This window comes from Papaver somniferum, unplaced genomic scaffold, assembly GCF_003573695.1.
Source record: "Papaver somniferum cultivar HN1 unplaced genomic scaffold, ASM357369v1 unplaced-scaffold_71, whole genome shotgun sequence".
NCBI classification, from domain to species: Eukaryota; Viridiplantae; Streptophyta; class Magnoliopsida; order Ranunculales; family Papaveraceae; genus Papaver; species Papaver somniferum.
Genome location: NW_020649971.1, coordinates 1 through 11,522, shown reverse-complemented (window position 1 = coordinate 11,522; position 11,522 = coordinate 1). Strand labels below are relative to the sequence as shown.

Sequence of the window (11,522 nt, the reverse complement as noted above, 5' to 3'; positions counted from 1 at the left end):
GAAGAGCAGCTCGAAAAAGCTTTTACTGAGTATCGTGAAGCTCAGATTAAGTTGATGAGATGTAAAAACAATATTTCAGCCAAAAAAGATCTTGCTTTACGTAAGAATTCTATCCATATTGACAATGCAGATAGTACACAAGGGAACTCTAGCAAGCAATTCGTGCAAACTAGGGAACAAGAGTCCGTGCAAACTAGGAAAGCTCAGCAAGAGTCCGTACAAACTGGGAAAGCTCAGCAAGAGTCCGTGCAAACTAGGGAAGCTCAGCCAATTTTGGGAGATCAGTCCGTGCAAACTCTTAAAGCCCAGCAAGAGTTCGTGTCTAAAAATAATTTGGAAGATATTCCAAATATTCAGTATGATTCTGCATTTATAACAAACTCAGTTATGGAAACAAATTCCGTGTTCAAGCAAAATCCTGAAAAGGGTACGACCAGTTCTAAAGAGGATTGGAAAATAGTTATGGGTAAGAACTCCCCTAATAAACGTACATCTTTTAAATTTAAATCTTTCGATACTCCTTTGGTGGATGAGCTTTTTCAAGCTGAACTTGTGGTGAATAACAAGTATGGTTCCCTAGCTTCAGAGTTAGGCCTTACTAATGATTCTAGTGAGATTTTGGTGGAGGAGGAACAAGATGGTTCTAGTGACTCAGACAATAGTATGGGTTCGAAAGATTGGGGTGAAATTGATGCAGATATTCTAGCCAGGAAGCAAGCTGGAAAAGTGGCCAAGCAAGCTGCCAAGATCATGGCTATGAATTCAAAGTGTAATGAGGACAGTCCAAGCCGTGAGCATAACAAGGACATTCAAGCAGGGTTGGAGGAAAATGTTTTTAATCTAGATAATATTTTGTCTACAGAGGAACAAGATGAGGCAAGTACTATTCAACTTGATGAAGTGCGTACTAAATTCATTAGAGATCCAGCCTTTCGACGAGACTATTTAGAGGAAAAAAAGAAGAAAATGGATAAAATGTCAACAAAAAAGAATGTTCAATCTCCTATTAAGCTTGTTCCAGGTGGTAATTATGCTTCAGATGAAAATGAACAGGATTATGACAATGATGAAACTTATGATGATTATGAAGATGAATTCAAGGGGCACTATGATTTGACTAAAATAATTGATGATCTCATTCCCAAGAAGAGGAATTTTAGAATTGGAAATAAGGGGCGAAAACGTTATTAGTTTTCTTCTTTATGCTATTTTTTAGTGCTTAAGAGTTTATTTTATGCGTTTTTTAGAGTTTTTTTTCCCCTTTGGTTTATGGGGTTGTGGAGGCCTAGCGCCTCCCATTTTGTAATTCTTGTAATTACGTTTTTTTGCTTTAATAAACCATTTTGACCTAGCAAAAAAAAAAATAGAGTTTTTCAGAGCTCTTTAGATTTTTCAGAGCTCTTTAGATATTTTAGGGCTTTTTAGAGTTTTCAGGGTTTTTTAGGGTTTTCAAGGCTTTTTAGAGAACATTCAAAGTTGATCTTCACTATTGTAGGGATTTGCTATTATCATTCTTCATCGAATCTCCTAGCTTGTAGATCCCAGTACTACAGAGTATTATTAAATTTAATTTTTTCAAAGCTTTTTGGAGTCTTCTTGAGATTTTTAGAGTTTCTCAGAGCTCTTTAGTTTTTAGGGTTTTTAGTTTGCTTTAACGAATTAAGTTACTTTCAGTTATCTTTAACGAATCCCCTGGCTAGAAGATACTAGTGCTACGAAATATAATTAACTTAACGCTTTTTCAGAGCTTTTTAGAGTTTTTCAGAGCTCTTTAGATATATTAGTGCTTTTTAGAGTTTTCAAGGATTTTTAGAGAACATTCAAAGTTGATCTTCACTATTGTAGGGATTTTTTATTATCATTCTTTAACGAATCTCCTAGCTTGTAGATCCCACTGCTACAGAGTATTATTAAATTTAAGCTTTTCAAAGTCTACCCGAGCTTTTTAGGGTTTCCTAGAGCTCTTTCTTGGCTCTTTAGTGGTTTTAGGTTTTTCGGAAACATCCAAAGATAATCTTCATTATTGTATGGAATTTTGTTAGTATCATTCATTATAAAGAATTAAGTTACTTTCAGTTGGCTTTAACGAATACCCTGGCTAGTAGATACTAGTGCTACGAAATATAATTAACTTAAAGCTTTTTCATAGATTTTTAGAGTTTTTCAGAGCTCTTTAGATTTTTCAGAGCTCTTTAGATATTTTAGGGCTTTTTAGAGTTTTCAGGGTTTTTTAGAGAACATTCAAAGTTGATCTTCATTATTGTAGGGATTTGTTATTATCATTCTTTAACGAATCTCCTAGCTTGTAGATCCCAGTGCTACGGAGTATTATTAAATTTAATCTTTTCAAAGCTTTTTGGAGTCTTCCTGAGATTTTTAAGGTTTCTCAGAGCTCTTTCAGGGCTCTTTAGTGTTTTTTGGGTTTTTAGGAAACATCCTAAGATAATCTTCATTATTGTAGGGAATTTTTGTAGTATCATTCATTATGAAGAAATAAGTAACTTTCAGTTGGCTTTAACGAATCCCCTGGATAGTAGATACTAGTGCTACGAAATATAATTAACTTAAAGCTTTATCAGAGCTTTTGAGAGTTTTTCAGAGCTTTTTAGATATTTTAGGGTTTTTCAGATTTTTTTGGGTTTTTTAGAGTTTTCAAAGGTTTTTAGAGAACATTCAAAGTTGATCTTCACTATTGTAGGGATTTGTTATTATCATTCTTTAACGAATCTCCTAGGTTGTAGATCCAAGTGCTACGGAGTATTACTAAATTTAATCTATTCAAAGCTTTTTGGAGTCTTCCTGAGATTTTTGAGGTTTCTCAAAGCTCTTTCATGGCTCTTTAGTGTTTTTATGAATTTTAGCAAACATCCAAAGATAACCTTCATTATTGTAGGGAATTTTGTTAGTATCATTCATTATAAAGAATTAAATTACTTTCAGTTGGCTTTAACGAATCCACTGGCTAGTAGATACCAGTGCTACGAAATATAATTAATTTAAAGCTTTTTTCGAGCCTTTTAGATTTTTTCAGAGCTCTTTAGATTTTTCAGAGCTCTTTAGATATTTTAGGGCTTTTGTAGAGTTTTCAAGGCTTTTTAGAGAACATTCAAAGTTGATCTTCACTATTGTAGGAATTTGTTATTATCATTCTTTATCGAATCTCCTAGCTTGTAATTCCCAGTGCTACGAAGTATTATTAAATTTAAGCTTTTCAAAGCTTTTTGGAGTCTTCCTGAGCTTTTTAGGGGTTCTCAGATCTTTTTCAGGGTTGTTTAGTGTTTTTAGGATTTTTAGGAAACATTCAAAGATAACCTTCATTATTGTAGGGAATTTTGTTAGTATCATTCTTTATAAAGAATTAAGTTACTTTTTGTTGGCTTTAACGAATCCCATGGCTAGAAGATACTAGTGCTACGAAATATAATTAACTTAACGCTTTTTCAGAGGTTTTTAGAGTTTTTCAGAGCTCTTTAGATATTTTAGTGTTTTTTAGAGTTTTCAAGGCTTTTTAGAGAACATTCAAAGTTGATCTTCACTATTGTAGGGATTTTTTATTATCATTCTTTAACGAATCTCCTAACTTGTAGATCCCACTGCTACAGTGTATTATTAAATTTAAGCTTTTCAAAGTCTACCCGAGCTTTTTAGGGTTTCCTAGAGCTCTTTCATGGCTCTTTAGTGTTTTTAGGTTTTTAGGAAACATCCAAAGATAATCTTCATTATTGTAGGGAATTTTGTTAGTATCATTCATTATATAGAATTAAGTTACTTTCAGTTGGCTTTAACGAATACCCTGGCTAGTAGATACTAGTGCTACGAAATATAATTAACTTAAAGCTTTTTCATAGATTTTTAGAGTTTTTCAGAGCTCTTTAGATTTTTCAGAGCTCTTTAGATATTTTAGGGCTTTTTAGAGTTTTCAGGGTTTTTTAGAGAACATTCAAAGTTGATCTTCATTATTGTAGGGATTTGTTATTATCATTCTTTAACGAATCTCCTAGCTTGTAGATCCTAGTGCTACAGAGTATTATTAAATTTAATCTTTTCAAAGCTTTTTGGAGTCTTCCTGAGATTTTTAAGGTTTCTCAGAGCTCTTTCAGGGCTCTTTAGTGTTTTTAGTGTTTTTAGGAAACATCCAAAGATAATCTTCATTATTGTAGGGAATTTTGTGCTTTAACCTAGAATTCAAAAGGTAAGTGTGAAGAGGAATGAAAACATGAGGAAAGAGAAAGTCTAGCGATTTCTCTAGGGTTTTGTTTTTTTTCAAGTTTTCTTAACATTTTTTCAATCTGATCATCATGGTTGAGGAAACACAAGTAACTTCTTCTAGGGTTATTTCCCAGCAACAATCTTTTGCGGAGAAAGTAAAAGGAAAACAGACTTTGCAGCCTACGTGTGTTGATATTAATAGCTTGCCAAACCCTACTCTGATTGATGGAGAGCCTTCTCTTATTATTCCAGCTGATTTTTATCAAGAAGGATGTAAACCCTTTGAGTATAGTTTTATTGCACGTCTGAACTTCACGGGATTGAAGTTTGTGGAAGTGAAATCCAGCTTGGTTAATCAATGGCAGATAAACCCTAGCTCAGCAAAGTTTGTGACTATGAGTAAAGGATTTTTCGTGGTTATGTTACATGATGCTGAAACAAAAGAGAGGATTCGACGCACTAAATGGTATGTAAATCAACATGAGCTCAAACTGATGGATTGGTACCCAGGTTTTGATCCTGAACGTCAAAAAACTTCCCATGCAAACATATGGGTTCACTTTCCAGGTCTCCATGCAGAACTATGGACAGAGAAGAACTTGTTATCTATGGGGAAGGTATTAGGCACTCCCATTGTAGTTGATCAGAGAACTCTTAATCTAGAGTATGGTAACTTTGCCTCAGTTTTGGTGGATGTGGATTTTGCGAAGCACATTCCTAGTAGAATCAAGATTACAGCTGGGGGACGTACTTTCTGGCAATATTTGGAGATTCCACGGGCTCCAAAATTCTGTATGAAGTGCTGCATTATTGGGCACAATGATGATGAGTGCAGGAGGCAAACTAAGGGTGATGATAACTCTTCAAAGGCTGATACTACAGCAAAGGGAGATTCTTCCAAAGGCTGGCAAACTGCTAGGAATAGGAGGCAGCGTAAAGGAAAGAATGCTGAGAACTTTCCTGGTGGTGATAATGCTTCAAAAGATGCGGAGCATGATGCTTCAAAAAATGCGGAACATGATGGTGTTCTTGCTGTGTTACCAGGTGAAGTAGAGGAGAATGCTATTGGTGTGGAGAAACCAATCAGCTTGAGAATGAGTTAGCTTCTTCTGAAGCTGTTTTTCATGCAGCGTCTGTAGCTTTAGAGAAAGCAAAGCAGGCGTTAGCTGAGAAAGGAGTATTAGCTAGTAGGTTACCAGTGGGTGAAATTGGAACCTCAGCTAAGTCAGTAGGGAGTGGTGAATTGGCTAGAACTAATCACTCTATCACTGATAAGACTAATGCTAGCTCTTCTTCTACTCCTTTTGAAACTTCAGGAAGGAAGGGATGTGATGTTGTGGTGGACAATATTGAGAATTTGTCTCGCTACAAAGCTATTAATGAGAATGCTTGTGTGCTTTCTCCTAATAAATTCAATGTTTTGTCTGCTGAGTTGGGGTTGGATTCTGTGCAGCAATCCAATGAGCAAAGGGAGGAGAGTTCAGATGAAGAAATCACTCCAGAGAAGGCTTCGTCAGGTGTTAGGAGGTCTAAATGGTCTGACATACCCGTGGAGCAGCCAAAGAAATCTAGGAAACCTGTTAGGATTCGGATTTCTAATGATCAGAAAAGTACTTCTCAACAAAGTACAAATAAGGAGTCCAAGTCTGATTCGGAAACTGAGATCAATGATTTGGGAATTCGAGTTAGAAAGGGATTCTCCCCAGTTATACTTAAACGGAACTCTGATAGGATTCCTGATGCTAGTAATAATTCAAAGAATATAGTTTCTTGATGCGTGTGCTCTATTGGAATATCAATGGGGTGGCAAAGGTGGAGGTTGGGCAGAAGTTACGTGAACTTGTTCATGATCTGAAGCTGGAGATTCTTTGTGTTGCTGAGCCAAAGATTAAGTTCTCTGACAAGGTAATTTATAAGTTAAATTTAACTGGTTTTATGAGGAAGGTTGTTCATAATTCTTCTATGCATAATATTGGGAATCTTTGGATCCTGTGGAGTGTTAATATTGAAGAGCCAGAGGTGGTTAATATGACTAGGCAAGCAATTACTGTTAGAACTGAGGGGGTTTTAATCTCTTTTGTTCATGCTAGTTATATTCAAGTTTTTCGAAGAAGATTATGGTCTCAACTTTCATCTGTGGATACTACAACTCCTTGGCTGATAATGGGAGATTTCAACTGTGTTCTTCGTCAAGATGAAAAGAAGGGAGGCCGTGAGGTTCGTGTCTCTTGTATTAATGAGTTTTCTGATTGGATGGAGGATAATGATCTTTTTGAAGCAGATTCTTTGGGGTCTAAGTTTACTTGGACTAATGGTCAATCTGGTGTTGGTAGAATTCTTAGTAAATTGGATCGTGCTATTATCAATGAGCCTTGGTTAGCTAAGTTTTCGAATTGGCGGTGTAAAGCTCTTCCTAGGGAAGTTTCTGATCATTCAACGCTTATTGGGTTTCATTTCCTTGCTCCGAGGCCTAGGCGTGCTCCTTTTCGTATCCAAAAAATGTGGTTTTCTCATCCTGATTTCTTGAGAATGGTGGAAGATTCTTGGAAGTCTCCGGTTTATGGTAATTTGGATTTTATTTTTCCTTATAAATTGAAAAGGTTGAAGGAGGCAATCAAATTGGGGAATCAAACGGTCTTTAGAAATGTTAATGCTAGGCTGAAACAAGCTCAACTTAAGTTTGAAGTGGCTTGTAGGAATTCTGATGAGGATCCTTTAAATACTTCTAAATTGAACATTATGAAGGATTCTCTGGTGGCGGTTCAAGATGTTCGTATGCAACATCTTACTATGTTGAAACAAAAGGCTCGTAATAGGTGGATTTTGGAGGGTTCTAGTAACACTTCTTTTTTTCACATCAATATAAACATTCGAAGGAGCGCAAATACAATCTCGGAGTTGGTTACTGAAGATGGTGTGACTATCTCAGAGCCTATTCAGCTTCGTGACCATGTGGTTTCTTATTATGAGTCGAAGTTCAATGGTGTGGAGCTTCCTATTGAGGATAATCTCTTTGATTATGAGCATGAGTCCATTTCTTTGACTGAAAGGCAGATGTTGGATGCCATTCCTTCTTTGGATGAAATTAAATCAGCAGTTTTTGATTTAGGTGCGGATAGTGCTCCGGGTCCGGATGGTTTCTCAGGGTGTTTTTATAGACATTGTTGGGATATAATTCAGCAGGATCTTCATTCGGCTATTGTTTATGCTTGGACTTCTAAGTCAATTCCGAAGGGTTCGAATTCTAGCCTAATTATTTTGATTGCTAAGGTTAGAGGTGCGGATAGCTTGAGGAAATATAGACCTATCGGTCTAAGCAATTTCTTCTTCAAGATTTTCACTAAAATTCTGGCTACTAGACTTGGTCGGGTGTTGGATAAGTTAGTATCAGAGGAGCAGGTGGCTTTTATGAAAGGTAGGAATATTCATGAGAATATTAGTTTGGCTTCTGAGATGGTGAATGAGCTGCACATCAAAAGGAAGGATGGTAATTTGGGCCTGAAGCTTGATATTTCTCAAGCTTTTGATACTGTTAATTGGTCTTTCATTATGGAGGTGTTTAGAAGATATGGTTTTTCTGAGGATTGGTGTTTGTGGATTCAGAAAATTCTGGAGTCAGCGCGTATATCTATTCTTCTCAATGGTAGCCCGGAAGGTTTTTTCAAAATTAATAGAGGGTTGCGTCAAGGGGATCCTCTTTCGCCTCTTATTTTTGTTTTGACTGAGGATGTTCTTAGTAGAAACATCACAAAACTATTTCAAAACAAGGATATGTCTCACCTGGTTAGGCGTAATGGTATTGCTCCAACTCATTTATTCTTTACTGATGATATTATGATTTTTTGCAAGGGAAATATGAAGAGCTTGAGAAGTTTGGTGAAGTTGCTAGATTCTTATCAGCAAGCTTCAGGTCAGCGTGTTTGTAGAGAGAATAGCAAAATTTACTTTGGTGGTGGCTCTTTGAGTAGACGTTATACCATTGCTGCTTTTCTAGGGATGGAAGTTACGCATTTTCCTGATCGTTATTTGGGGGTGAAAGTTATGCCTGGTGCGGTGAGATATCATCATATTAGCAATGTGGTGGATAAGCTTAAAGAGCAGCTTTCGGTTCTGAAAGGTAAGATGCGTTCTTTTCAAGACAGAGTTGTTCTAGTTAAAAATGTTCTTTCGAGTTATTCCATTCATAATATGTCTGTGTATAAGTGGCCGGTGAAATTCATTCAGCAAAGTGAGCGTGTGATCCGTAATTTCCTTTGGTCGGGTGATTCAAATCTTTCTAGAGCTTTTGTGGTTGGTTTTGATAAACTGTGCAGTCCTGTGGAGGAGGGTGGTCTTGGAATCACTAGTTTAAAAACTATGAACAAGGCTTTGCTTATGAAGCTTTGGTGGTCTATTAAATCTTCTTCTAAGAAGTAGGCTCGTTTTTTGGAGTCTAAATTCACTTGCAGGGATGGGCGTCTCAAGATGGCTGGTGTAAAATCTTCTATTCTTCCTGGAATTTGTTGGGTTCATAAGGAAGTTGTGAATAATACAAAATGCATCATTGGAGATGGTAGGAATACGTCTCTTTTCTATGATGTGTGGTATGGAAGTGAGACTTTGGCAAGTGTTCTTAATCGTTCAGACTTGGACAGATCAGGTCGGGTTTGTGATATTATTTCACATGGTAATTGGCTGTTGCAAGGAGCTCACTTGCAAGATCTTGTATGTGCTGGTGTGGTTATGGAGAATTTGCCAACGCTTTGTAGTGGGAGGGACAAGAGGATTTGGATGCCTGATATGAAGGGTGTGTTTTCAGTTAAGTCAGCTAGAGAATTGATTAGAAAGAAGTTCCCTACTATGAAAGAAGCTTCGCTATTGTGGAGGAAAGTTGTGCATCCTTCTTTGGCGGCTCAGAATTGGAAGTTTGTTCGGGGAGCGTGTGCAACTCTTGATAAAGTTCGCAGCAGGTTTAAGATTCAATTGGCTTCTAGGTGCAGCGTTTGTCAAATTGAAGAGGAGACACTTCAGCACGTCCTCTGGAGCTGTAGTTTTGCGCAAAAAGCTTGGAACTGGATAGCAGGTATTTTCAATATAAAACCTTATTATGATTTGATCACGTCTTACAATGGAGCTAGGCTTCAAAGTGGCATTGTTAGGGATTTGTGGCTGGTAGCAAATTTGGTTGTGCGATCTGAACTTTGGTTTGATGAGTGCTAAAAAGTGCATATATTTATCCCTTTTTGTTGGCATTTAACTCATCCTTTGTGCATTAATTCTACATTTTATCCCATATTCTGTATTTTCATTGTTTTCAAGAATAAATATTTTTCTTACTTAATTTTATATTTTTAGGTAATAAATAAAGTTTGGATGAATTGCGGAGCGGAATAGAGCAGAAAAGTAGTGAAAAGCCGGGAGGAGTTACGCAAGGAAGCCGCGAAGAACGTTGTGCACGAAACCAAGAGGCTAGGAATGGTCTTGAAGAGGAAGAATTGTTCTTAAAGAATGGGCTTGTCATACCCAAGGCCCAAAACCCTCACCCAAACCCATTTCCTATATCCAAACCCGCCTCCATCTTCAGCCGTCAGATTGGATCCATCTCATCATCCAATGGTCGCTTCATCATCGTTCATCGAAATCAGAAGCTCCTGTCTAACACTACAGCACCTAACTCCATCTGGCGCCGTTAGTTTCGTTGTAAATCTGCATCCAACGGTCGCTGCCAGCCTCTTCACTTTTAGCCGTTAGATCAATCTTCATCTCCACACCCCACGGCTAAGCATCGCAAGACATCGAAATTTGATGAAACTGCCTCACACCCAAACATTAATTACCCTATACCCCAAAAGAGAGAACCCTAACCCAAATCATTTCTCCTTCTTCTTTCTTCTTCTTTCTCCCGACCTGCTACCACCTTTCCCGACTGCAACTCCATCATCCATCGCTCCTGTCACCACCATCTCTACCACCAACTCCTCTGTCTCAATCACCTATACATCCCCCTACTCTCTAGCCATCTATTACATCAGCCCATCACCCCTTTTTCTCGCTGGAATCCTAGGCGTGAAGAGTTGATGAAATAGATGAGGCTATAGATTGAAATTGAGGGCAGAGAAGGATCGAGAGAGAAGAGAAGAGGCATGGGTCACCACCAATTCAGCGGATTTGGTGAGCAATTTCGGAATTGAAAATACCTAATTTTAATTTTAGGGTTTGTAAATTATTGGGGCTTTTGAAGTATAAATAGCTCATGGTGTAGAGGATGAAGGATATCTCTGGACTAGCCAGTGTATCCCCATGAGGGCTGGACTAGCCAGTTCCTCTTGGGTAGATTTTTCTTCCCTGTTTTGTATTTGTAGATTTAATTTTAATTTTCAATTTTAATTCCAAATTCAGTTTTAGTTTATCTTGTTTCAATTCAGTTTGTTTTATGTTTTAATTCACATTTCATTCTAGTTCACATGTTAGTTTGTAGTTCTCTGTTTAGTAAATGTTTTTTTCTGTTGCTGTTTTGTGAGCTCACATGTGTATGTGTATAGCTAGGCTCAGATGAAGCTTTAGTGGACTGTTAGGTAGTGGAATGTTAGGTTAGAAGCCTTAGTTCACTGAATTGATTGAGCAATGGGAGAAATCAGTGCTCACTAGTGCTTGTGATTGATTGTACTGTCAAAAGACAGTCAATACTAGGAGCACATCAGTTGAGCAAGCTGATTATCTTGCTATTCCCTTTTTGTATGCTTAGGATCTTAAGTTGGCCTTAACTGTCACTTAGTTCCATTAGGGATTCAACCTAGAACTACATTATTTGGCTCGGTCACAAGGTGGATTCATAACCTAGTTGTGTTGATTCTCTGTTTTGTATCTGTAGTTTTGCTCCCCTGCCATTGCCCTTGGCTTAGGCCTTGGTTTGCAACTGTCTTGATTTATCACTACCACATTGCCACTACCATGCCATTGTTAATATGCACATGTAGATCACTGTTGTTTTATCATTGTATATATTGCCACATTGTATATAATGACACTATCTCCATTGCCATTGTCCACTTTCCCTTTGATATATTGCCCTGTTTTGCCTTGTTCTGCCCTGTTTTGCTTCCCTGCCCAGCCTGCATTACCCTACTGCTGCTGCTGTGCCTCTCTTCCTTTGCCTGTGTTGTCCACAGTACCAGTCCTCTCTTGTCACTGCCCTGTAAATACCCTCTCATGTTGGCCTTGTACATACATTGTTTCACTTTGTTACTTCCTCACTGTCACTTTCTGTTTGCTCACTGTCTTTCTTTACCATTCCATTTAGTTTTGCATCAATTATCAGCATAGTGTAACTTCAT

At 37.5% G+C, this 11,522-nt stretch overlaps 3 protein-coding genes across 3 annotated transcripts; all 3 read left to right on the top strand.

Annotated features, from left to right (window-relative positions):
- The first annotated feature begins 4,817 nt into the window (after positions 1-4,817).
- On the top strand, positions 4,818-5,983 carry LOC113344073. The gene is made up of 2 exons (XM_026588125.1): positions 4,818-5,253; positions 5,340-5,983. Exons 1-2 carry the CDS (start codon positions 4,818-4,820, stop codon positions 5,981-5,983), a joined length of 1,080 nt encoding a protein of 359 aa, XP_026443910.1.
- A 725-nt stretch (positions 5,984-6,708) lies between these two features.
- On the top strand, positions 6,709-8,625 carry LOC113344072. Its single transcript, XM_026588124.1, has 5 exons — positions 6,709-7,608; positions 7,813-7,992; positions 8,059-8,326; positions 8,413-8,437; positions 8,523-8,625. The coding sequence occupies exons 1-5, from the start codon at positions 6,709-6,711 to the stop codon at positions 8,623-8,625; spliced, it is 1,476 nt and encodes a 491-aa protein (XP_026443909.1).
- A 48-nt stretch (positions 8,626-8,673) lies between these two features.
- Positions 8,674-9,408, top strand: LOC113344071. The gene has a single exon (XM_026588123.1). The coding sequence runs from the start codon at positions 8,674-8,676 to the stop codon at positions 9,406-9,408; it is 735 nt and encodes a 244-aa protein (XP_026443908.1).
- Positions 9,409-11,522: the final 2,114 nt, after the last annotated feature.

What these genes read in the sequence shown, in the direction of transcription:
- LOC113344073 (XM_026588125.1), top strand. Translation starts at nt 4,818, where the DNA reads ATGGGGAAGGTATTAGGCACTCCCATTGTAGTTGATCAGAGAACTCTT. An exon ending in TGTTCTTGCTGTGTTACCAG is followed by an intron (nt 5,254 to 5,339) that starts GTGAAGTAGAGG and finishes TTTTTCATGCAG; the next exon opens with CGTCTGTAGCTTTAGAGAAA.
- LOC113344072 (XM_026588124.1), top strand. Translation starts at nt 6,709, where the DNA reads ATGTGGTTTTCTCATCCTGATTTCTTGAGAATGGTGGAAGATTCTTGG. An exon ending in ACAAGGATATGTCTCACCTG is followed by an intron (nt 7,993 to 8,058) that starts GTTAGGCGTAAT and finishes ATTTTTTGCAAG; the next exon opens with GGAAATATGAAGAGCTTGAG. An exon ending in GGTGAAATTCATTCAGCAAA is followed by an intron (nt 8,438 to 8,522) that starts GTGAGCGTGTGA and finishes TAAACTGTGCAG; the next exon opens with TCCTGTGGAGGAGGGTGGTC.
- LOC113344071 (XM_026588123.1), top strand. Translation starts at nt 8,674, where the DNA reads ATGGCTGGTGTAAAATCTTCTATTCTTCCTGGAATTTGTTGGGTTCAT.